Consider the following 24,699-nt stretch of genomic DNA (forward strand, 5'->3'; position numbering starts at 1 on the left):
AAAAAACTAAAATTTCAAAAATTTGACTTTATTATGCGAAAATGTAGTTTTAGGGAGTTAATAAACACGTCAAAAAAAATTATTTTCTTCAGTTATTTTTAAAAACTTGCAAAGTTCTGAAATTACTCAACAATGCGTTAAAAAAGTAGTTTAATAAGTTTTCCCAAGACGTATAAAACTCATCATTAACGTTAATACTTTCCATAATATAGTAAAAAACTAGAAACCTCTTGCTGTAAGTACAGAATCTGATTCTCCAAATAAGAGTTGGTGATTTATTTACAAAACATCCTGTATTGTCCTACTTTTTTAGACGAGAACAAAACAAGAAGTTAATATTTTGTTTGTCCTTAATGGCACTCCCAAAAATCAACTTTGAAGGTTAAAACTTACGATCCTAAGTGTCTAGTACTTTTATTAAAGGCACTAATAGATGCATTGTATAATCAAAAATAGCACCTTTCATCTATAATACATTTTAATGTATCTAATGCTTTCTATTTAACTACCTTTTAATGATTGTAGTGTCGAGAAGAAAAGTTTTACCAATTTTTTTTGTCAAAATATGTATTTTCTAATTGGTTTTTAGTCCATAAATACAATCGTTCTTGCACTTATGTTTTTTAGTCATATTCCAAAAATGAGTAAATTTTGTAACGTGACTGTTTTGATCTTGACTTGTAAGTTTGGATGTGACTGGCTAGAGATAATAAAAGTTTTTTATATCTCTGAACAGTCAAAATGTCAGGACTGTACTGACAGTTCTGTCTAATTTTCAGTTTGCTTTGTTGGGATTGAGGCAATTGTTACTCCAAATGGTAAGAAATGTCAAAATTACCAAAATTTTAAACAAAACAAAGTGGCCTTCGGAAATCGAGGTTTTTCGTGGACCTTGTTTTTCCATGGCTTACTTGTTTAAAATTAGTTTCAACGCCAAACCCGATATAATTTTGTAACTGAATAGTCATTTCGTAAGTTAAATTTACTAAAATCGTAGAATTAACTTTGAGCTTAAGATCACCAGTTTTGTATCAGATTATGTTTATAATTTGGAAATTTGACATTATTAATATCTTTCTCTCATTTGATTCAGATCCTCAACCAACCACCTGGTCATACTCAAACCAAAGTAAGTCAATATTTTTACGTTTAAGCTAAATCCTTTTATCAATAACAATTTTAGAAAATTGGCCCTCTTCCTACTGCAACGGAAGACTCCAGTCGCCCATCAGTCTAAACAGAAACTCAAGTTTTCCATACGATTTAGGAGAACTTAAATACAGCGCCGAATTCTACAGAGGTCACAAATTCAACCTTACCAACCATCACTATACAGGTGGGTCAAAAGTTTTGTACTAACACTATAAAGTGACATTTTCAGTGTCTGTTAAGTTTGCTGATAGTTATTTTGAGAGACAAGCAACGGTTACAGGTGGACGACTTCCAGATACTTACAGTTTTCACGAGTTTCATTTTCATTGGCCATCCGAACATGTAATAGACAGTCGGAGGTAATATAGTATACACTAACAAACGCGTCAGTTCCAAAAATATCTGTGTAAATAGTTGCCTAGCGCACAAATTTGTGTATAATGAGTTGCCGGCATATTAAATTTGATTTTTGAAACTAATGCGTTCTGATTAAAACTGTCTAAGCTGGTTATATTTAATATAGATTCGCATTGGAAGCCCACATCGTCTTTGTTAACACAAAATATGGAACTTTAGACACTGCCAAACACCACCCAAACGGTTTACTTGTAGTGGCAGTATTGTACAACGTAAAAATCCGATTAATCTCAAACCAACTTTATCTTCTTCGTGTTGTAGAAAAATCCAGCAGGACAGAATCCAATCTTCGACAAGATAATTCGGGGAATTCCAGCTGTAGCAACCAAAGTAAACCAACCAGCAAGTGTTACTTTGCCGGATGATTTGCTCCTCAAAGATATTCTTCCGATGAACCAGAAAAGTTTTTATTTTTACCACGGATCGTACACAAAACCTGATTGTTATGAAAGTGTGAATTGGTTTGTTTTCCCTCAACATTTGCATCTGTCTTCTAATCAGGTTAGTTGGAAAAACGAAGAAAATTTGTGTGTTGTTTTTTTTGTAGATGGAACAGTTGACTAATATATTGGATACCCAAAGAAGGAGAGTTTCCCGGAATAATAGAGAAATCCAGGGGAAGAATGGTCGTTTTGTATATTTTAGCAGTTGAACTATGCAGTTGCGAAATTTTAATAAAAAGTTATTATTCTGCTGACTCTTGGGACTTTCACCGATTTCAGATCCTTTAATACTTTTAGAAATTTTTTAAACTTTTAGATTCTTCAGATTCCCTGGACTTTCGAGACTCTTCGAACTCCACAGAGCCCCAAAACTTCACTCACATTAGCTTGATTTTTGAGGTTTTTTACCATTTTTTGCCATTCGAACTACCCGGACTCTCCATCATCTCCAGATCCTCAGAGTATTTAGACCCCTAAAACTGCCCCCCGAGTTTTGCAGAATCTCTTAGACTTTACTTAGCCTTCAGATATCATAGATTTTATAAGCATTCGATGTTCTGAAAATCTTCATATTCCTTGAATGACATGAGCATCCCAAAATATTAAATCTTAAGACTACCCAAACTATCCAGAATCTCCCAAGTCTTCAGACAGTTCAAAAATCCCGGATTTCCCAAATGCTTTAGATTCTCCAGTCTTTCCAACATCTTTTTTTGATCATTCCAGAACATTCAGTTTACTCAGACTCTCCGAAAAATTTGAGATGGTTTAATTGTTTAAATGTTTGTTTATTAACGCAGAACTTATACATATCATAACACAATTAATTAGATAAAGTTATAAAAATAATATCACAAAAAACAGATTAAAAATAATACAACAAGAAAATAGTACATACCTACTAGACTAGGACAACAGAAGCGGTTTTTTTAAATTTACTCTTTGACATACCAAATAATTCGATTTTATCATGCCATGCATTAACATTTTTTAACATTCGAATTAAAGAACAATTTTCATAGTAATCAGTTCTAGCGTAATTGACCATTATCAAACAATTCAATCTTACATGATGCGCAGGTACCAGAAATTCTAGATCTGCCAAAATATTTAGACAATCCGAAAACCCGTTCACTAACTTAAAGAAAAAGTGAAGAGACTGATTTCTTTAGAATCATTTTTCAAGATCTTTGACGTTTTGTAATGTTTGTGAAGACTTAACACTTATGAATTCTTTTGAAAAATTTTTTATTGTTTAGATTTATTTTGGTTTTCCTGAAGAATTATTGTTTGATTTTTTAGATCTGAAATACACTTTAATAGTGTTTATTCTTTGGTGTTCTTCTGATTCTTCTGGTTTTCCAAAAACTCTTGAAAGTTCTTTAGAATTCGTCTGCATTTGGTCTTACTTTCTTTCGATTCTCGAAAAATTCGAAAAAATATTTTTTTTAGAATACTTGGATACACTTGAATAGTATTTACCATTATCTTTTGGGTTCTTCCGACTCTTCTTTGAGTTGTCCCAATTCTGTTGATTCTTGGATTTTTATTTATTTTTTTTTAATTCCTTTAGATTCTTATAGTTCTTGAGTTCTTGTGGATTCATCATTGTGGACATTCGTTCATCTGGAAACTTTTAGATTGTTTAGATTTCTATAAATGACTCCCGAAGACTTTCTTTCCTTTTTTTTGTGCTTCATTCCATCCTAATACATGTTATGTCCGGTTGTATAATAATGTATATTTTATGATATTGTTTAGCGTCCATAAAGTAGTTCTTTATCGAGGGGTTAATTAATTAATAGGAAATTAATAGGAAATCAGAAGATATCTCTAGGAAATATGGAAAAGTCCGATGAAATCACAAAAAAATCGAAAAAAGTTAGACGAAATCATAAGGAACTCAAATCGGGGAAAGTTAGGTGTATCTACGCCATTTTTAAGCATCAATCAATCAATCAAACATCAAATTATTAGAAAATCAGAGGAAATTATTAGGACATCAGGGGCAATAATAAGGAAAATCATATAATATATCAAATAATTATAAATTAAAAACTTAATGTCAAAATGCAATTTCACCTCCTATAGCATTGTAAGTTTCTTATACTACTAGATTTGGTAGGAAAAAGAAAGTCTTTAGTTTCCGACGCCATTCCGAATATTTCTTCTATTTCATGCACGATTTAAATTTTTTTCTATTTCGCGTTCATAATGAAGATATTTCGATACGCGTTTGAGCGTATTTCGGTATCGTAATGGACCAATCCCGTGCCAATATTTCCAGGAACTTATATTTTTCTTAGGTTTGCAGCAGACAAACCGTCAACCTGCCGTCAAGGTTGACAATTTAGATTTTGGTTTTGATAAACCATGATAAATCGATCAATACACTATTATTTCTTGTTGTATTTAGCTTAATCATTCATCGGAGAAAAACTTTTTGGATGCAAGAGAACTATCATAATCATGATCAACATCTTTGCTCTCTTGGCTTCCTTGCGCTCCGGTAACCTCAAAACGTCACACCTGTCAAACTGACTGAAATTGGATTTGGCTACTTCGAATTTTTTTTCCGAAAATTTTGCTAATGCCAACTACCCTAAAATTCCCTAGATTTCGAAATCAAGTTTTTTCGTTTAAAATAAGGCGAAATAGAAAAAATAGCGTACCTATATACTTGTTCATAATGCATTTTGCCGCACTTACTACTTTATGAAACGTGCGTGCGGCAAAATAGTCATTATGACACGCGTTTCATAATATACTATTTCACTTGTACTTCAAATGTAAACCAAATTCGTAACTATAAACACTAAAACGACGCAGTCAGACAACTTCGATATAGTTTGTACGGTGAGAGATTGAATGACAGAAAAGTCACTAAATCTACGCGATAAAAAGTGTACCATACGCGCAAAGTTTAAAATAACAAAATAACCCCAGTTACTGACAACCCTGTCAACCCATTTCGCGTAGGAATTTAGTGTTTTTAGTGTATTTTGTAGCATAATTTGCTACCAACCTATATGTCAACTGTCGAAATATCCCAATCTCTCACCGGATAAACTATACAAAATCTCATTCTTTTGAAAGAAAATTATTGTCTTTACTACAATCGAAGGTAAACCCTTGTATGAAATTCGTACATAATTGGACTTTGTAGACTTATTACATAAATAATAAATAAAAAAAGTGAAATTTTTGACAAGTTACGATTTCCACCGATGCGATGACACGTTTTCAAGTAAGGTGGAATCAGAAATCCTAAAAAAAACAAAAAAATAAATTAAATTAAAGGTAAATTATTATAGTAATTAAACCAGAACACTATTGTGTTTAATAAACCAATATATTTTCTTATTGATCTTGTCGAATTTCGAATTATTCTTTAGAGTTTCCTGTAATATCGGCAACAACTATGCAGATGTCGCCCCAGTCGCTCTGTTTATCTTTTATCAATTGCCAGCCCTGCAGTCATCAGCTGACAGTTGTGGAAGAAGCGTCAAACCAGTGCGTTACAAATCTTCACATTCATCCAAAATCTGTCGTGTTGTAAAGTCTTTGTGTCTTTTTTTTTAAATATCTTCAGTGTTTTCTGTCAACAATGGACTCCAAAAGCGTCTAATAACCTGTAAAAATGAATAGTTTATTTGTGTTGGAAGGACCAGTGTTAACGAATAGGTGAGAGAAGAAATGGATGATTATGAAGAAGAGGAGCCTAATTTCGAAGAACAGGAATTCCACAACAACGTCCGTGAACAGATTGTAAGTTTTCCTTGTAAAATTGACGTGTCCAATGACGGACAAGCACGTCGATTTAATTATTTATGGGCTCCGAAATAGATGAATTGTTTATTGCGAATGTGCGATTTCGACAATTTATTGGAGAAGAGCCAAATACGATTACAGGTAGCTAAAAAAGTGTGCATATTAAATTACATACATGCGAATTTCGGGCTAAATTACAGTTATGCTAATATTTTACAACGGCGAGGTTTTAGTCCTCGGTATTGACATGGTAATTTAGCCCAATTAGCCCAATAAGGAAACCCATTTGTGGTTATTGGGGCATTAACCTGGGCCCCAATTTGAGGTTAGGGAGAAAGAGAGAAATCGAGGGGTTGTGGAAAGTTGGCCGTGTGAAGGTTATCGATTGCGCTTGTTTCGGGGCAAAGCCTACTAAAATGTAGGGAAATCTTAAAGGGGTGTTCCTAATGGTCAGATTCCAACAAATTTACGAAAATGAGAGTGGGGTGGTTTGCGTTTTTTTTTGTTTTCACGTTGACATCAGATTTGGGGATGTTCGAAGATTTTTCTACGTGGTAATTATGGTACAAATTCCTAAAATTTACACAGTGGTTATAAATGTGTCTAGCATCAAGGGTGGCTATGGAATTTCTGTCATGCACTATTTTGCCGCTTTGTTTTAATAGTGAATACAACCATGTTAAAAATTATTTATTTGTTATTATTTTTCAGTTACAGTTTTGTGTCTCAAGTTTTTCATTTTCAGGCTTCAAACCACAACTAGAACAGTTTTTCGTCACAACTAATTTTGCTCGATGTTTGAGGTTAACTATAAATGTCAGTTGAAAACATCTAAACCCACATTTGTAATGACCGGCAAGTTTGTTTGACATTTCATAGCCACCCTCGATGCTACCAACAGTTTTAAAGACTTTGTTTTTCATTAGCTACATAAGAATTTTCATATTAATATTAATTTAATCTAGATTCTTGTAGGTTTTTACTTTTTTTGATTTAAAAAAATTCTTTAGAAATTTACTCCAATTTTATAGTTTAGAAGGTCTAGATGTGTTAGTTTTCTTAGATTTCTGACACTGCTTAGATTTTCACGAGGATTTTCAAAACGTTTAACTTTATACCCTTCTTAACTTTTTTTGGGTATTTTGCTTCTCTAATTTTTCTAGATCTGCTAGAATTAACTTATTTTTTATTTCTTACATTTTTCTACCTTCTAGTTCTCTAAATTTCTTCGATTGTTCGAATTTTTTACTTTTGATAGATATTTGAATTATCCCAGATTTCTTTGCTTTTCTTAAATTTTCTTTTTGCAACCTGTGAAATATCCTGGATTTTTTAGAAATAGCAATTTCGAACATTTCCAAAATTGTTTTTTATTTGACCCATCTTAGATATATTTTTTTTAAGTTTCTACATTTTCATCCTGTACTTGACGTCGCCTCTTTGTGTGCAAACTTGTACTGGCCGATTGAATGACGGGGTTTAGTTAGATAGTGACATCATTTTTTTCTATGGATTTTTCTCAAATTCTTACATACTTTTAAAGATGTTGAATTGCTTTGAATTTCTTGGGATTATTGTGGATTTAATTTAGTTTGGATTTTCGGATTATTAAGGTCTGTTTCTTTTCAGAATTTGTTGGAGCATTTTTCTTATCCTTTAGGTTTCTATAGGATTTTGGATTTATTTTTGTTTTCCTTGTAGTTTTTGAACATTCTAGAATCGGATTATATGATTTATATTTCCTGTTCTTCTGATTCTTCTAAACCTTCTCAGTTTTTTTTTTATTCATTTTTGTTAAAATTCCTTTCAGTTGCACTGACCTTTCTGGATTTCAAGGATTTTTTGAGGATTTTTTTTCGGTTGTTCTGATTATTCTGGGTTTTTTTGTATGACGTTGAATTGCTGTGAGTTCTTCTGACTCTTATTTTTAGATTCTTCTCTAATCTATGGTTTCTTTAGACTCTTATAGTTCTTGTGGATTATTCATTAAACATGTTTTAGATTTCTTCGTTTATTTGGATAATTTACTTTTGTAGTCTGTAATTTTTTATGTCACCAATAATTCTCTGTTTTTTAATCTTTAAACTTTTAAATTTTCCTATCTGTGGTCTTTTAATTTTTCTAGATTTCTTTACATTCGTAAATCTTGGCATTTGGCATTGCACTGCTTGTTTTGCTCACATATTTTAGGTCTAGCTTGGTTTTAAAATTGCTGATCAAAGATTCAAAGATATAGAGAGTGATGAAAAAAGGTGCCCATGCTACCTATCATGTCGAAGCGAATTCTTTCCTGAGCCCAAAATTAAAAACCTAAACAAAGTTTGTGCTTTTTTAACTAAGATAGAAGCTTTCTTTTATAAACGATCAAACTCTGTTTGGATAAACTTTTTATAACAATCTCATTGTTGGACGTCACATTTTTTACAGTTAATGATATTCTGTACTAAAAAAAAGACAAAAGGTGCTTTAAACCAAGTCTCTTAATCTTTTAAAAGTACCGTTTCTTGGCTTTATAGAAAACATTTCAATGTTGCAACATTCCTAAATAAGCACCTTTTTGTACTTTCGATTTCTATTTTCTTTAATATTTTATAGATTTAGATGTACTATTTAGATTTTTTTGACACCCGAGATTTTCTATATTTTTAAATCCTAAATTTAGCAGTTTTTTTGGTTTCATCTAAATTCTTTAGTCGTTTTTCTCAATATATAGATCTTCCTATTTTTCTAGATTCCTAAAAACTTCCAAGATTCTTTAGATTTTTCATAGTTGAAATTTTTACGTCATAAATTTCCAAAAATTTTGGGTTTGTTTAGTCAAGTCTGGTGATAAAATGAATTAAGTCACTTATCTAAAAGGAATTTCATTGCACATAACGACTTTTCAGACTGTGCCGAGCCTTTTCACTACTACTCTTTTCATTTCCAATCCAAGAAATAATTTTCAAAAATGTCACTAATTTTACCTTTATTTTCTAGCCAGACAATTTCCAGACGGTTGTAAAGTACGGAAAGATTGCGGTGTTGCTAGTTTTTCAAAAAACGGAACTTTGTCTCAAATTTCTAACGTCTCTAGAGTTTCATAAATTTTCTAATCATTTCAAACGCCATTGCCATTGTCATTTTCTGACTGAGGGTGTCGCAAACAATACAATCTTTTTCATAAAACTGACTCAACCTCATCGAAACGGATCCACCGTATCGCTATTTCAGATAAATAACTTTATTACACTCATAAAGATTTAGCACAGCCGAAAAACATCTCATTGTAATATAAATCCAACAAAAACAAGCGCACTTCTTCAACGAACCCAAAATAGCCAGGCCACAAATAGCCACCGCGACTTCCAGATTTACCAGGCATCTCGCTGGAGAACACAGACCTTGAGTAAATACCACACGTTTATTTCCTCATTTTATTGCTATATTTTATCAGTTTTTTGTATTCGCCCACTTTTCCTAGTTTCCTGTTTATCGCATTTTTGCGTTGAATTTTTTCATGTAGCAACAAGACGTTGTGGACGGTCGCTATAAATAGAACGTAATCAGAATAAGTATTTGCAAGAAACGACAAACAGGAGGAGCAAATATTGGACTAATGATTTGATAAGTAAGCAGCGGTCAGTTATGTTTAATTTCGTTATCTACGAAGACGCAGATAATGGATATTTATAGCTATTTGACACTTTCTCAGATAGAAAGTTGGAAAAATGAAGAAAGTCGGACTGGTGAAGACGATCTCCACATGATAGCAACGGGAAAGTGTCAGTTTTGCCTTTTTGAAGTGGCCCTATATAGTTTTTGTGAATAGCAACGGACCCCATGTGGTGCCTTGCGGAACACCACATCTTTTTTGGCATTTTTACCTCTACACGAATTAAGTTACGTGCCCAAATATTTACTCAAGCAATTGTCTGTTTGGATTAAACTAGATAAATATTGACCAAGGCCTGCTCAGAACTGTGACAACCACAATTTGGCTTAATTGGTGTCATTATGTTGGCAAGGAGCACAAAGCGAGATAAAATCAGAGTTGCATATGGTTACAATACATTTCACTTTTGTTTGATTTTTCGAGACCTTGACGGTTTTATGGGTACAGTTGTGTGTTAATGAGTGACCTTGCTCTTGGAAACTGTAAATTTCGGAAGCTAATTTATGGCGCGGAAAAAGTTTTAATATCAGTACAGTTTATGTAATATATCTTCATAATTTATCAGCTCGTCACGTATTTGGGTCTGTCTCGTCAAATACCTGCTCGTATCTCTAGATAAGAACAGCAGTGGGTCAAAGACGGTTTTCTGGGAGACACCGATTTGGTTTTTTGATCATGCAATGGCCTTTGGAACTACCGATTAGTAACCAATGAACAATGCAAGATAGTGCGAAACGTCAACTAGATAACATGACAGTTCATCGCCTGCGTTAATTGTTGCATTCAAACATTGAAACTAATTACAAATTTCAATCCCAATTACACAACTCGACCAGTGTTGAAGAACTTTGTCCTACTTCAAACACGCACGTAACTGTTTCCTGCGGGTCATGATTGATAATAACGCGCAAATTCAAAATAGACACTCCTAATCAAATTGGCATGGCATCATCGCGTTTTTATTTATTATTCGCGTCAGTGAAGCCTGACATTGAAGAATCAACGCATCTCTTAATTTTTTTGTTTCAACAAGACGCAAACAAGTTTGATGAGGCGTCAGCAGCAATTTGCGATGTTTTGTCATGACCTCGTATTTTTGCAAACATTCTTTGTTGCAACACGGAGGTTTTGACCGAGAAATGGAATTTGTCTGGTGGTAACACTATAATAAGACAGAGCTGTTTTATAAGGCAAAAAAGGGCATTTGTTTATTTCCTCCTCCCAAGATAGTATTTTAAGACGCAACAGGATCATGATAATTTACGCGCAAGCATCAACTTCTTATCAGTATATTTATAGTATTTACACACGCAAACACCGATAAAGTAGTCATGAATGATTTACCACCACTTTCTCTGTTTGTAAGAACAAAAGAAGTGGACCCTTGGCGGCGCCCTGGGGAACACCACCTACTGATCTTTTTTTGTTTGTTTTTTTTAGATCTTCCTGTTGTTGTTCCTCCTGCTCTACCTCCTCAGCTTCGCCATCCTCGGCCGCTTCAAACGCAAAGGCCGCGAAGACTACTACAGCACCGACGAGGATGAAGTCACAGTTTACCGCATCAGTACGTGGCTCTGCACGTTCTCATTGGCGGTTTCCATCGGTGCCGTCCTCCTCTTACCTATTTCGATCATATCAAACGAAGTCTTAATAATCTACCCTAACAGCTACTATATAAAATGGCTCAACAGTTCTTTGATCCAAGGCCTCTGGAATTATATCTTTTTATTTTCAAATCTGTCTCTTTTTGTTTTTCTTCCGTTTGCGTATTTGTTCACGGAATCGGAAGGGTTTTTTGGCCACCGCAAAGGACTGATGGCGAGGGTGTACGAGACGTTCACAGTCTTGGGACTTTTGGGGATGGTGGTGTTGGGGATGACGTACGTCATTTCCGCGCTCATCGATAAGGACAAGTCTAGTTTCCAGACGCTTCTTAGTAAGTAAAGGGTTTGGAAGGGCCAAAGAGTCATCGTTTTTCTTTTAGATCTGTGGAGCTACTACTTGCCCTTCTTATACTCGTGCATTAGTTTTTTGGGCGTCGTGATGCTTTTAGGTTTGTACATACCCTCACTCTCTCCAACTTAAGAAAACGAAATTTTGTAGTTTGTACGCCTTTGGGCTTCGTCAGGCTCTTCGACGTCGTCAGTCAGTTCCTGATAAAACCGCAGTTTCTGCGCGACATCAACGAGGAGTTCTACGCGTGCGCTCTAGAGGAAGAATGCTTGAGAAGAAGACTGAAACATGTACAGAACACTGGGAAATCGTACGTCAGCCCAGCGCCCATGTCCATTGGGTTGATCTCGCCCGTGCAGGACGACGACTATAAACTCCCAGAAAACCTACTAAGACTGAGGAACGGGGAGCTACAATCAGGTTTGGGATCCAGACTCGCAGAATTGGAAACCAGGCGAAAAATTTTGGGTACTTAAGTTTTTTTTTGTAGCTAGGTTAGGTCTGGTGAGTCGGAAGCTGACCCCTTTTTTTCCAGACAAACAGCGACACACCTCGTTTCTGCGGCGGAACGTTCTCCATCCAGTGGCCATGATCCTCCTGATCGGTCTAACAGTAATCGCAGTTCTTCTGGTGGTGCAAAACACGCTTTCTCTTTTGATAGGTATAAAAGCGTTGCCCCTCAGCTCGAAGGTAGTTTACCACCCCCGTTGACGCAGAAGTTGAAAACGTAATTTTCAGCAATTCACCTTGGGAGTGAGCTCGTTGTCGAAGCTGGGCCCCTTCGGCGCGGCCCTGGAGATCGTTTTAATACTATACCTCATAGCGACGTCATCTATCGGTTTATACACCGCCCCCGTGATGTCACGTATCCGCCCCCGCCCCAAAACTACCCCCTTCTGTTTGATTATAGGTAACTGCGCAGTGGTTCTGGTCCTGAGTTCCGCGCTGCCGCTACTTTCCAAGATTTTAGGTGAGTGGTGACTGGTTCGTAGCACGAATTCAACTGTTTTTTAGGTATTACCAACTTCGATCTGTTGGGGGATTTCGGGAGCATCGAGTGGCTCGGTAATTTCCAGATCGTTCTGTTGTACAACTTGTCTTTCGCCGCCGCTTCGACGCTCTGCGTCGTCAACAAGTTCACGGCGAAAGTGAGAAGAGAACTGTACGCTCGGTTAGTTGAAAATTACATGTTTTTGATTAACTGTGTAACATTTCTAAACTAACACCAGCAGCTTGTAGCTTAGATAAGACTGATAATTTTAGAATCGCCGTTGTTTTCTTTTTTACCGGACTAATATTTTGAATTTCCCGCTTGTCATCGCTAAACTGATCATCTATCATGTTCATGCGGTGAGTGGCGGCCTCTAGACTCATTCACGTGCGTTATTTGCACAGAATTTTGGTTTTTCTGGGAGTTTGTGAACCACCCGTTTCCGTCCCAAATACACCAAGGCCTTCAGTGGTCAAGTTCGCCTAATGTCCAATATTTGGATGCAAGTGATGAAATTATCAACTTTTCTGTGATTGTAGAGTAGAATTCTCAAAGGCTGAGTACAGTGTGACGTCAGTGGGTAGTTTGCACGCGGCTGTCTGTTTGTATTTCTAGTCTAAGTTAGGTTAGGTGTTGTACATGGATTGTATTGCCTATTTATATTTCGTTTTAAGAATTTTATCAATATATTAATTTATATCTGAGAACTTTCTTTTATTTCATTCTTCGTTGGCACTGATTGGTGCCAAATCGCACTGTATATAATGTCAATAACCCAGAAGTGAGGTTGGAACGAAAATGACTTCATAACACTGGAGTAAATTGTGACATCAAAATAACATAACGAGAAATAAGTCATACACACCCACTTCACTTTAGCACTGTCATTTCAGTACTACCAACATAAAATTTCAAACTAAAGCTGCCGAAGTAATGTGTACAACAACTAAACGTATTACTCGGAAAAAGATAAATGATAAGTACTGCAAACATATTCTGGCCGATAAAAACTGCAAAGCGATAGGTACGTATTTAGACCCAAGTGTTCAACCTCCTTACACTAAACGTTCGACCGCTAAATGAAGGAATTTAAAGCAATAATGCTGGTACTAATGACCGACGTACATTTGGTGAGTTTTGTTTTACCCTAAAAACTAAACTACATTTTGAGACTTGATAGTTCATCAACAGGTCAAAAAGAGGGTCTTTTCCAAATTTCATTGCAATAGTACGAAAACTGCCAGAATTACAGTCGAAAGGAAAACAATTTCGAAGTTTTTTAATTTGTTCTCTAAAAAAATTTCTAAAATTTGTTACTTTTGCTCTAAAATTATGATATTTTGCGCAGTCCATAAACAGATCAAAAAGAATGTTTTCCATAAATTTTATTGCATTAGCACTAAAACTGCTCAAGATACAGGCAAAAGAACAAAAATGTCCAAATTTTTTTATTCCTTTAAAATAATTTTAGTTTTTTTTTTATTTTAGACTAAAATGATAAAATTTGGCGCAGTCCATAAGCAGGTCAAAAATGAATGCCTTCTCTTAATGTCATTCCAATACCACAAAAACTGCCAGAATTTCAGGCGAAATGACAAAAATTTCTATAAATTTTTCTGTTCTCTAAAAAAATTTTCTAAAATTTATTACTTTTGGGCTAAAATTATGAGATTTCGCGCAGTCCATAAATAGAGCGAAATAAATGTCTTTCCTAAATTTCAATGCAATAGCACGAAAACTACACGAATTACAGGCGAAAGGACAAAAATTTAGAAATTATTCATTTGTTTTCTAAAATAAAATTTCTAAAACGTTTTATTTTTGGTCTAAAATTATGAGATTTTGCGCAATCCTATAAACAGAGCAAAAAGAATGTCTTCCCTAAATTACAGGCGGAAGGGCAAAAATTTCAATTTTTCTATTCACCTAAAAAAAAAATCTAAAATTTGTTACTTTCGGTCTAAAATTATGAGATTTTGCGCAGTCCATAAACAGATCAAAAATAATGTTTTCTATAAATTTTATTGCAATCGCACTAAAACTGCTCTAGATACAGGCAAAAGAATAAAAATGTCCAATTTTTTTTATTCCTTTAAAATAATTCTAGTTTTTTTATTTTAGACTAAAATTATGAAATTTGGCGCAGTCCCATAAGCAGGTCAAAAATGAGTACCTTTCCTTAATGTCATTCCAATACCGCAAAAACTGCCAGAATTACAGGCGAAATGAAATTTCTATAAATTTTTCTGTTCTCTAAAAAAATTTCCTAAAATTTGTTACTTTTAGGCTAAAATTATGAAATTTTGCGCAGTCCATAAATAGAGTGAAATAAATGTCTTCCCTAAATTTCATTGCAGTAGCACGAAAACTACACGAATTACAGGCGAAAGGACAAAAATTTAGAAATTATTCATTTGTTTTCTAAAATAAAATTTCTAAAACGTTTTATTTTTGGTCTAAAATTATGAGATTTTGCGCAATCCTATAAACAGAGCAAAAAGAATGTCTTCCCTAAATTACAGGCGGAAGGGCAAAAATTTCAATTTTTCTATTCACCTAAAAAAAAAATCTAAAATTTGTTACTTTCGGTCTAAAATTATTATTATTATTAAGATTTTGCACAGTTCATAAACAGACCAAAAAGAGTGTCTTCCCCAAATTCCATTGCAATAGCACGAAAACTACCCGAATTACAAGCGAAAGAATAAAAATTTAGAAATTTATTATTTGTTGTCTAAAAAAAAAATCTAAAATTTGTTACTTTTGGTCTAAAATTATGAGATTGTGGACAGTCCATAATCAGAACCAAAAGAGTATCTTCTCTAAATTTCGTTACAATACAAGAAAAACTGCCAGAATTACAGGCGAAAGGACAAAAATTTCGAATTTTTTATTCGTCCTCTAAATAAAATTTCTAAAAATTTTTACTTTTATTCTAAAATTATGAGATTTGACGCAGTCCATCAACAGACCAATAAGAGTGTTTTCCTCAAATTTCATTGCAATAGTACGAAAACTGCCAGAATTACAGGCGAAAGGACAATTATTTCTAAAATTTTTAGTTGTTCTCTAAAAAAATTTCTAAAATTAATTATTACTTTTAGTGTAAAATTATTAGATTTGGCGCAGTCCATAAATAGATCTAAAAGAATGTTTTCCATAGATTTTATTTTAATAGCACTAAAACTGCTAGAGACACAGGCGAAAGAACAAAAATTTTCAAATTTTTTTATTCCTTTAAAATAATTCTAGTTCCTTTATTTTAGACTAAAATTATGAAATTTGCCGCAGTCCCCATAAGCAGGTCAAAAATGAGTGTCTTTCCTTAATGTCATTCCAATACCACAAACACTGCCAGAATTACAGGCGAAATGACAAAAATTTCTATAAATTTTTGTTCTCTGAAAAAAAATTTCTAAAATTTGTTATTTTTGGCCTAAAATTATGAAATTTTGCGCAATTTATAAACAGAGCTAAAATAATGTCTTCCCTAAATTTCATTGCAGTAGCACGAAAACTACCCGAATTACAGGCGGAAGGACAAAAATTTCAATTTTTCTATTCGTCATCTAAAAGAAAATTTTAAAATTTGTTACTTTCGGTCTAAAATTATTAGATTTTGCACAGTTCATAAACAGACCAAAGAGAGTGTCTTCCCCAAATTTCATTGCAACAGCACGAAAACTACCCGAATTACAAGCGAAAGGATAATAATTTTGAAATTTTTTATTTGTTCTCTAAAAAGGATTTCTAAAATTTGTTACTTTTGGTCTAAAATTATGAGATTGTGCACAGTCCATAAACAGAACAAAAAGAGTGTTTTCTCTAAATTTCGTTACAATGCAACAAAAACTGCCATAATTACAGGCGAAAGGACAAAAATTTCAAATTTTTTATTCATCCTCTAAATAAAATTTCTAAAAATTTTTACTTTTGTTCTAAAATTATGAGATTTGGCGCAGTCCATCAACAGACCAATAAAAGTGTTTTCCCCAAATTTCATTACAATAGCACGAAAACTGCCTAATATTTTTCATCAAAGTCGTAAAAAAATTTCTGACCTTCCAGGTTGTCTCAGAAATACTTGTTTGCTTCATTCAAAGAAGCGAAAATTCCAATTTCATTGCGGGTCCAGTTTACGACACATTCGTTTGTAAAACATGGATCGAAAAATGTTGCGAAACAGGATGTTGCTCCAGTTTGTCTGAAATTCCACTATACATATGGTAACTATTGACAAGTAATATCTCAATGTTGGTAACACTGCTCCTTATTGCGTAACCTCAAACTGAACTGTACACACGCAGTGCTACCAACAAATTGGTGAAATTCTCGGACTACCTCATCTCTTGCAGGTTAATCATCGCAATGGTTTTCGTAATATTCTGTTGTACCATGGGGCTACTCTGCTACTACTTTAAAGTGCGCCCAAAAAGACCCCAAATTCGGATTATCAGTCTCACTAGACCTGCAGTTGGTAATGACGGTAAGTCCCCGCCTTGGTAATTTTCATTTTTCAACGTTTGCACCCTTGTAGACCCACCACCGACATACAGTGCTGCCATTTCATTACCAACATCAACAAAAATCCCTACATATGACGAAGCAATCGCACAACCAATGCTAACAAATCATTAATCAGATGAATGTAATATAAAAATATACATGTGAAAGTTTAACGATAAAATATCCACAAAACAACAAACTCCCCACTGAAGTCACCTCATGGCCGTCGCTTCTTCGTACGTCGGCGGCGGCGTCGTCGGTACAGCACTAGTTTGATTCTCGGCTCGAATTATATCTACAACACAGGTTTAGGGGAAGTACTCGAAAAACAAAATCTACCATTTCGACTGTCAGCTGTCACTAAAGTTAACGGCGAATCCACCCGATCGTCGATTCGGGGTGGCAGCACCCGATTCCGTCGATTCTTGCAACAAAGTAACCAACACCCAAAAACGCAAATACAGACGATGAAAGTGAGCCCGGCGGTGAAAATCCTACAAAAGATTATTTCTCCAGGGAATTTAAGTTTGGAAAGTTACCAGATGTGGGCGTGACTAAATCGGGGGCAGCACCCTTGATCACAACAGATCTCAAAGACCGCATTACAAGTGACGAAAGTTACGATGCGGTCGTCAAGAGTTGACACTTCCGTGGTGCAGATGTGACAGTGTAATAACGGCTGAAATTGACATATTAGTATTGACACTTAAAAAACTATACTTACTATAAAAAGAAATAACAGAATGACGATACTGTTGATCATGTTTGGGGGAAATTCGAAGTTTCGTTGCAAGGCAGCACTGCCCTGGGGCTCTCAGTGTTTTCAGATCACATATCACCAAACTAAAAAGTAACTAGATTAGATTTCATAGCCTGCCAGACGCAGTTTTGGGTGAAAAAATATCGGTACGCCCCTGTCCCACAAAGCCGTTGCCGAGCAACAGGTGATTTCTGCGATGACACGTGACTCACGTTTTATTTCCACCAATCCCAAAACATTGGAAACTTAAAAAAATATTTACCTGTGATTGTTTCGCCTAAATTACTGTTTGTAAACACACAACTCGGAGAACTTGATTGACAAAGTTGCACTGGCGTCGAGTCTGTCAATGTCACCAACAACGTGCCGTGCGAATTTCCACCAGTGTCGGGTTGAGGTAAAATCCCCTGTTTTGTGGATGGATCAGCATGGTAGTACCAGTCGAGCCGCCACTGCGTAGTAACTTTCGTTGGTTGAGGTTGGTACGAAATTGAAGTCGGGAAGTGTCAACGGTGGCAGCGCCCTCTACAGTGGTTCGTTCGTGTTTGATACACAGTAAGTTTTCTTTTGGGGCTTTTTTCACGGTAATTTCACTGAAATTTTGGAAAATACGGCCACACGGGCGTTCTTTAATGTCTTCTAATGAAGGATGTCGTGTAAAACGCTCAATTTGTGTGTGTTTTACCGCGGATGGCGACGGAAAAAGTCACCGCCGACATCCATGTTGACATTTCAAACTCCTAACCTCCAAATCGCCTCAGAATCTGTAATTTTGTACATTTTAGCTCAGAATGGCACCAAGAAAAGGCAAAGTCCAGAAAGAGGAGGTCCAAGTTTCCCTCGGCCCCCAAGTCCGCGAAGGCGAAATCGTCTTCGGAGTCGCTCACATTTTCGCCAGTTTCAACGACACGTTCGTCCATGTAACGGACTTGTCCGGGCGGGAAACCATCTCCAGAGTCACTGGAGGCATGAAAGTCAAAGCTGATCGAGATGAAGCGTCTCCGTACGCCGCTATGTTGGCCGCTCAAGTAAGTTGAAAAAGTGAGGTTATGGTCTTTGTAATGGCAATTTTGTAGGACGTCGCTGAAAAGTGTAAGTCTTTGGGGATCACCGCGCTTCATATTAAGTTGCGTGCGACTGGAGGGAACAAAACTAAGACTCCGGGGCCTGGAGCACAGAGCGCTTTGAGGGCTTTGGCTAGATCTAACATGAAAATTGGGAGAATTGAGGATGTTACACCCATTCCTTCTGATTCTACTCGCAGGAAGGGAGGCCGTCGTGGACGTAGATTGTAAAATGGCCCTTTGTGGGGTTTTTATATTATAAATAATATGAATTCAATTGGATGTTTTATTGGAAGGACCTGTATTGTTTATTTATGACGATGGTGTTTCAACTATAAAGCACTATTAATACTTTTATTATGAAATTGAAATCCACTTCACAATAACGATAATTTTTAATTTTTATTACAGCAAGCTAAACAGTAACTTTTTCTAGGTCACATTGTGCAAGCTCTCTCAAATATCAGTGAAAATTGTTAATATGTACTAAGTAGCCAAATTGAACATTTCTGTCTATATGTTAACTTGGTGTCAACTAATCACGAACAAGTTGATTTTGGTATAATTAATGAACCAGAAGGAAGGCAAAAGTTTTCAGATTAGGGTGTAGGCTATAGCACAATTTTTTCCGTTTGTAATTGAATCATATTAACAATTTTATTCACGATCAGTCAACAATTGTTCATTTTCTAACTTTTCGTAAGGTGGAAAGTGAGCTGTTACTACGGTAATTCACTTCCCAACTAGCTGGGAAGTGACTATTTCCCGACCTCCAAATGCCAGATAACTAGATTTTGATAAATGAAGTAGGCCGCGTTAATGAATTTGACATTTCTATCTTGTCATTTGGCGTCGAAGTTGATTTCAAAATGGGTGTAAAACGGATGCTGAAGCTTCTATACCGTTTAAAACTAGTACATTTTGCGGAGAATTTTACAAAAAATGAGAAGAATGTCAACATTTTAAGAGAAGAAACAATCGTGTCTCGTTTGACTGCAGGAGTTCAACTTTTTAAGTGAACAATTGAAACAAGGTCTGACACTATGTTGCAGGTTATGATCATTCTTCGTTCACATTTAACATTAACGGTGTTCCCTCTAATATAATTTAACTTGTTAGTTTTAAGTTTCGTTGGTTAAATAATTGAAACTTCATGAATTGACAGTAGCGACTTTGGTAGGAGGTTGAACCAAATTGAACTAACTTATTCTCTTGAAGCGTGCGCGTGTGAAAAAGTGTTAGATATATCCACTCCAGATGAGTCATTTCCAATGTAGAGCATGGGTGGAAGTAATTTGGTAACAGTTTTTGGAAGCAAAAAAACGTTTAACAATATTGGACTTTTCACTTTCTTTATTATTTTTTTTAATATGATTGTGAATAAAATAGTATACAAACCTCGGTAGAAGTTCGATTCCTATCTCTCGAGAAATTGTCCACCTAGGCTGACGCCTCGGTGACAAACTTTTTCTCTCGAGAGGAATCTTGAACTTCCCACCTCGGTATGTAATCTACTATTAAAGCTCAACGGCAATGTTTAAACACAAAATTCAATCCAATTTGACAAGTTTGAAGTTTCACATTTGAGCCTAGTTATGCAGAAACCATCCAACTCATAAAATCGCAAAAAATGAACTAATACGATTTTTTATATACTAATACACCTTTCTTTATTATAAAGATGGGGTAATATGATTTCTCTTAAAAACATAAAAATTGGTTAAATAGCAAAATGAAGAATGAAGAACGGGGAAAATTGGACTGGAATCCCAAAAGAAGAAACAAGTCTCGTGGTAAAACAATGAGAAATGAAGATATTCAAATTAAAATTGGCAAAACAACGAATTTTTAAGAAATGCAGCTAAATAGTAGACTTAGAAAAAATTAAAAAGTGAAATGACAAAATGAAGCACGTCATGGAGTTTTTAATAGAAATGGCCCAGAAAAACACATATACTAGAAGAATTATAAATAAATATGAAGTGAAGAAAGGAAAAAAATAAATTGAAATTGGGTCAAAAACAAGGAATTACAATCCAAATTGGTAATATGGCGAAATGAAAAATGAAGAACGATATAGAATGTAATATAAATAGGACAGAAATTCAATAATAAAATGAAAAAAAAAAACAGGATAAAGAAATAACAGAAGATAATATGATCAAAATGCAAATTGAAGAAAGACGTAGAAAACAGGAATAAAATAAAATTCAACAGAAATAAGACACAAATAGACACCGCTAGAACCAAGAAACAACTGAAGAGGTCAAATTCAAAATAAGCAAAAACGCAAAATGAAGAATGGTCTAGAAATGGGACAGAAACAAAGGAAAAAGAAACAAACCTTCTGGAAAGTCATGAAATAACAAAAAACATAAATTTAGTAAAATGTCAAAATGGAGAATGTCGGAGAAGGTCATAGGATGGAGGAGAATTGATAGAAATGGAGATTTCCAAAAAAGAAAAACGAAGAATATCAGAGAATAGAGGGAAATTTAATGAAATTGGGACACAAAAGGACAACGAAGGATCACATCGCTAGAAGGAAGAATCTCATATAACGAAGGAATGGAGAAAATTTTAATAGAAACGGGATCAAAAAGGTAAATGGCTTTAATGAAGAACGTCATGAAATAGAGGAAATTTAGTGGAAAACAATCAGATAAAAGAAAGACAAAAATAGCAAAATGGAGAATGTCATGGAGTGGAGGACGTTTCAATAGAAATGAACCAGAAACTGGATAAAACATTGAATTAGAATGCAGAAATTGGAGTCATAGATGAACAGTTAAAAAGGAAAAATGGCTAAAGAATTTGAGTACCAAAACGAGGGAAAAAAAGAAATAAGTCAAGAATTTAGGGCGATTTGAAAAAAAGGATTTTAGCAAGAAACTGTGAAAAATAGGAAAAAGAGAACAGAGAATTGAGAAAAGAAAATGATTGAAATTGAAGATATCTAATATAAAACGTAAAATTTAAAAAGTGCAAAATCGCAAATGAAAATATCAAGATGAAAGAAAGGAAGGAAGGAAGGAAGGGACGCATAATAAAGAATATCATAGAATGGGAGAGAATTGAAAAGAAATGGCATAGGCTTCCAACAAAAAGAAACAAACTTTCTGGTTAAACAAAAAAAAGACACAAAAATAAAAATAGGTGAGTAAAAAATAATAATATACTCGTAATTGGAACACACATGGACGAAGAAGGAGCACACCGCTAGAAGAATTAGATAAAAGAAGATACAAAATGAAGAATTTCATAGAATGGAAGAATGACGAAAATTTTAATAGAAATTGGACAGGAATCCAATTTGAAGAAACAAATCTTGTGGTAAAAAGATCAGATAAAAGAAAAATGGGCCATGGAACATCGAGATAAAAACGAAACTTCAATAGAAATGGGACAAAAAGGGAAATACGACATAATGAAGAACGTCACAGAATGGAGGAAATTCCGTGAAATCGGACAGAAAATTAATGGAAAGAAACACATTTCGTAAAACAATTTGATAAAAGATTGACAAAATTACAATGCGTGAAAGTGACATAAAAGAATTTGTCACTTTGCGAGGAATTTAAATTGTTGACTGCCGACTGCTCAAGTTCCAGCAGTTGAATCAGCGCAAAATCCCCAAAACCGTGCGGAAATTTTGTTAAGTAAACTCTCAGTTTTAAAATTATAATTATTGGCAAAAATGTCATTTGATGTAGTTATCTTTAAATGTAGCTAAAATTTGTTGCGACGGTGGAAAAAAAATGTGCGTGCGAAATAAATGTTACAAAACCACGTAAAACAGTACCATTTGTATTCTGAATGGCTGAAAGAAAAGGAGTTTGCTTATTAATTCTCGAATTTTACATCGTATATAGGCTTCTCCAGAGCAAGTATACTCTTTGTCACCCGATCAATTGGAAGTCCATTCAAAACACAAAGAAACTCCTTGCAACCTTTCACGTTGAATCTCTTCAAAATAAACTTCCTCGCCGCATTTCTGCTCACTTCAACAAGAGACCGCACAGTTGGCATCGTTACAATTGAATAAGTTTCCACAGTTTTTTTTACTTTCTCCGAGTTGAAATAGCACAGCAACTCACGAGAGTAGTGACTGTCAGGGCAGTCTTCAACATCGAGTTCTGGGTGGTAATGCAGCCAAACCATCCACCAAATGTAGCCTTCACTAGTTTGAATAATATCCAAATGCAGCATCGTCTTGAACAAATCACAAATACCGTAGCGGCGGTATACAGCGTTTAGATCTGCGAGTGTGACGTGGAGTCCCAGTGAAAGCAGGAAGAAGATTCTTTTGTGAACTTTCTCCTCTTCCTTAAATGGCACAGCAATATTTTGGATGTATTCTGAGATTACCGAGTCTTTGGGATTGGAGTGTAGTACCAACTGAGACACGTATGGACCATCGACGAGGAAATTGAAGCTTTCGTATGCTTCATCGAAATCAAAATACATAGAGTAGTTGACGACGACTTGTAGCAAATTCACGCTGTCTATCAACTCTTGGAGAGTGTCTTTAAATTTTTCCACGAAAACTTTGAAGTGTCTTGCTTTAACATCATAGAAGTACCGACAGAAGTAGTCAATACCGTCGTCATCACAGATTATCTTCGGCGATCGATCGACGATGACCGAGAAGAGAGGAGACTCCTCTCTCCACATTGCCCCAGCTAACGTCGGTAGCAATATCTCACAGTCGTCATCAAAAGAATACAAACAGAGGATTTCCAGGAGGAGCTCGTTTTCGGGACTCTCTGGATCCACCACATTCGCCGGGAGGAGTCCTTGGTGTGAAGGAATGTTAGGATCAGCCCCATAGTACAACAAGAGGTACACCAAGTCGATGTTGTTTTGAACACACGCGATGTACAAAGGAGTCAATCCGCGATGGTCTTGTCCATTCACGTCAACGCCCTTCTCGAGAAGAAGCTGCACTGTCTTTAGATTATTAACTCTGTTATTTCGCGCTGCTAGATGTAAAAATGAGGAATCAATATGGTCAGTTAGATGGATATCAGCTCCGTGTTCGATGAGTTCCAAGACGAATGTTTCGCAGTTGGGGATGCAGGAAAGTTGAAGGAAGAGACTTCGCTGCTGATTATCGACGTGGTTGATGTTGAAGTTTTCTCGGGTTAGCAAATCTCGGAATGCTTTGTAACTAAAAACGGAAGGAATAAGAAGTGAAATGGATGAAAGAGAAGTACTTTTTCTGTTGAATGGCGTCGAAGAGGGCGCGGTCGCGAACAGAGACCCGGCAGATGTGGTAGAAGTGTTCGTAGTCTTCGTGTCCTTCGTAGTCCTGATTGAACCGGTCGTATAGGTGATCCTGGTAGTAGTAGTCGTTATCCATTTTGGAAAATATACACTTGAAAGAAGACTAAAGAAGAACAAATGTGTTAGAAAAGTTACACTTTAGGCACTTTGACACCTTGAAGAAAAAAAATTCTAGGACTGAATGAATGAATAAAAAAAACCAAAGTAAAGAAAATCACTGCTTTCCTGATCATTTTACTTGTTTCTGTGACAGTAAAAATCACACAAATAAAGTATTTCCTAAAAGTGATATTCAAGATTAACCATGATAAGCCAATATTGCGCAATAAATTGTCGAGAGATAAGCATTCGGCTCAATGAGTTAAATTTGAACACGACAATGTGTTCTAATCGATGTTTCCGATTGCAGATGAAATAAAAACATAAATTTTATTATGATAAAGTGTACTAAAGTTAGAAGAAGCCATGGATAAAGACAAAATCAATCGAACAGATATAATTTATGTAAAGAAAGTGAATATTTTTACGGAAGTCGTATTAATTTTTTTTTTCACAAAGACCACCAACTACCAGCACATACATTACTTCCGAAATTCTCTTACTAGTCAGGTTCGGGTTTAGCTCAACTGATTTCCTAAAGTAGAATTGTCCTAATTCTGAATCCAAAGTACAGTACAACCTCGATGCTTCTCGGATAATCA

At 35.2% G+C, this 24,699-nt stretch overlaps 6 protein-coding genes across 6 annotated transcripts; 4 read left to right on the forward strand and 2 right to left on the reverse strand.

The window, feature by feature from the left end:
- Positions 1-599: 599 nt before the first annotated feature.
- On the forward strand, positions 600-2,221 carry LOC148176557 (carbonic anhydrase 6-like). The gene is made up of 8 exons (XM_088035137.1): positions 600-680; positions 780-818; positions 1,094-1,129; positions 1,184-1,336; positions 1,382-1,511; positions 1,676-1,781; positions 1,831-2,070; positions 2,117-2,221. The coding sequence occupies exons 1-8, from the start codon at positions 617-619 to the stop codon at positions 2,219-2,221; spliced, it is 873 nt and encodes a 290-aa protein (XP_087891263.1). The 5' UTR covers positions 600-616.
- Positions 2,222-5,478: 3,257 nt separating this feature from the next.
- On the forward strand, positions 5,479-13,089 carry lili (LMBR1-like protein lilipod). The gene is made up of 8 exons (XM_088033948.1): positions 5,479-5,780; positions 10,879-11,374; positions 11,423-11,491; positions 11,542-11,859; positions 11,927-12,081; positions 12,130-12,361; positions 12,406-12,562; positions 12,787-13,089. Exons 1-8 carry the CDS (start codon positions 5,709-5,711, stop codon positions 12,866-12,868), a joined length of 1,581 nt encoding a protein of 526 aa, XP_087890074.1. The 5' UTR covers positions 5,479-5,708; the 3' UTR covers positions 12,869-13,089.
- Positions 13,090-13,386: 297 nt separating this feature from the next.
- Positions 13,387-17,020, forward strand: LOC148176559 (uncharacterized). Its single transcript, XM_088033980.1, has 4 exons — positions 13,387-13,512; positions 16,451-16,608; positions 16,738-16,868; positions 16,920-17,020. The coding sequence occupies exons 1-4, from the start codon at positions 13,462-13,464 to the stop codon at positions 17,018-17,020; spliced, it is 441 nt and encodes a 146-aa protein (XP_087890106.1). The 5' UTR covers positions 13,387-13,461.
- Positions 17,001-18,037, reverse strand: LOC148176560 (uncharacterized). The gene is made up of 5 exons (XM_088033982.1): positions 17,911-18,037; positions 17,613-17,731; positions 17,428-17,567; positions 17,228-17,382; positions 17,001-17,183 (listed from the first exon to the last, which is right to left on the reverse strand). Exons 2-5 carry the CDS (start codon positions 17,649-17,651, stop codon positions 17,101-17,103), a joined length of 417 nt encoding a protein of 138 aa, XP_087890108.1. The 5' UTR covers positions 17,652-17,731; positions 17,911-18,037; the 3' UTR covers positions 17,001-17,100.
- A 60-nt stretch (positions 18,038-18,097) lies between these two features.
- Positions 18,098-18,989, forward strand: LOC148176561 (small ribosomal subunit protein uS11A). The gene is made up of 3 exons (XM_088033979.1): positions 18,098-18,203; positions 18,434-18,676; positions 18,725-18,989. The coding sequence occupies exons 2-3, from the start codon at positions 18,440-18,442 to the stop codon at positions 18,941-18,943; spliced, it is 456 nt and encodes a 151-aa protein (XP_087890105.1). The 5' UTR covers positions 18,098-18,203; positions 18,434-18,439; the 3' UTR covers positions 18,944-18,989.
- A 3,514-nt stretch (positions 18,990-22,503) lies between these two features.
- LOC148176562 (uncharacterized) lies at positions 22,504-24,244 on the reverse strand. Its single transcript, XM_088033955.1, has 2 exons — positions 23,929-24,244; positions 22,504-23,882 (listed from the first exon to the last, which is right to left on the reverse strand). Exons 1-2 carry the CDS (start codon positions 24,072-24,074, stop codon positions 22,556-22,558), a joined length of 1,473 nt encoding a protein of 490 aa, XP_087890081.1. The 5' UTR covers positions 24,075-24,244; the 3' UTR covers positions 22,504-22,555.
- Between the last annotated feature and the right edge of the window lie 455 nt (positions 24,245-24,699).

The sequence above is a fragment of the Gnatocerus cornutus genome, chromosome 4, assembly GCF_029298725.1.
Source record: "Gnatocerus cornutus isolate USDA-ARS CGAHR chromosome 4, icGnaCorn1.1, whole genome shotgun sequence".
Taxonomy (NCBI): Eukaryota; Metazoa; Arthropoda; class Insecta; order Coleoptera; family Tenebrionidae; genus Gnatocerus; species Gnatocerus cornutus.

What these genes read in the sequence shown, in the direction of transcription:
- LOC148176562 (XM_088033955.1), bottom strand. Translation starts at nt 24,074, where the DNA reads ATGGATAACGACTACTACTACCAGGATCACCTATACGACCGGTTCAAT. An exon ending in GACGCCATTCAACAGAAAAA is followed by an intron (nt 23,883 to 23,928) that starts GTACTTCTCTTT and finishes TTCCGTTTTTAG; the next exon opens with TTACAAAGCATTCCGAGATT.
- LOC148176559 (XM_088033980.1), top strand. Translation starts at nt 13,462, where the DNA reads ATGAAGGAATTTAAAGCAATAATGCTGGTACTAATGACCGACGTACAT. An exon ending in GAAATTCCACTATACATATG is followed by an intron (nt 16,609 to 16,737) that starts GTAACTATTGAC and finishes CATCTCTTGCAG; the next exon opens with GTTAATCATCGCAATGGTTT. An exon ending in ACCTGCAGTTGGTAATGACG is followed by an intron (nt 16,869 to 16,919) that starts GTAAGTCCCCGC and finishes GCACCCTTGTAG; the next exon opens with ACCCACCACCGACATACAGT.
- LOC148176557 (XM_088035137.1), top strand. Translation starts at nt 617, where the DNA reads ATGTTTTTTAGTCATATTCCAAAAATGAGTAAATTTTGTAACGTGACT. An exon ending in TACCAACCATCACTATACAG is followed by an intron (nt 1,337 to 1,381) that starts GTGGGTCAAAAG and finishes TGACATTTTCAG; the next exon opens with TGTCTGTTAAGTTTGCTGAT. An exon ending in TAGTGGCAGTATTGTACAAC is followed by an intron (nt 1,782 to 1,830) that starts GTAAAAATCCGA and finishes TTCGTGTTGTAG; the next exon opens with AAAAATCCAGCAGGACAGAA.
- LOC148176561 (XM_088033979.1), top strand. Translation starts at nt 18,440, where the DNA reads ATGGCACCAAGAAAAGGCAAAGTCCAGAAAGAGGAGGTCCAAGTTTCC. An exon ending in CCGCTATGTTGGCCGCTCAA is followed by an intron (nt 18,677 to 18,724) that starts GTAAGTTGAAAA and finishes GCAATTTTGTAG; the next exon opens with GACGTCGCTGAAAAGTGTAA.
- LOC148176560 (XM_088033982.1), bottom strand. Translation starts at nt 17,651, where the DNA reads ATGATCAACAGTATCGTCATTCTGTTATTTCTTTTTATA. An exon ending in TTCTGTTATTTCTTTTTATA is followed by an intron (nt 17,568 to 17,612) that starts GTAAGTATAGTT and finishes TGTCAATTTCAG; the next exon opens with CCGTTATTACACTGTCACAT. An exon ending in GACAGCTGACAGTCGAAATG is followed by an intron (nt 17,184 to 17,227) that starts GTAGATTTTGTT and finishes CCTGTGTTGTAG; the next exon opens with ATATAATTCGAGCCGAGAAT.
- lili (XM_088033948.1), top strand. Translation starts at nt 5,709, where the DNA reads ATGGATGATTATGAAGAAGAGGAGCCTAATTTCGAAGAACAGGAATTC. An exon ending in ACAACGTCCGTGAACAGATT is followed by an intron (nt 5,781 to 10,878) that starts GTAAGTTTTCCT and finishes TGTTTTTTTTAG; the next exon opens with ATCTTCCTGTTGTTGTTCCT. An exon ending in TAGTTTCCAGACGCTTCTTA is followed by an intron (nt 11,375 to 11,422) that starts GTAAGTAAAGGG and finishes TTTTTCTTTTAG; the next exon opens with ATCTGTGGAGCTACTACTTG.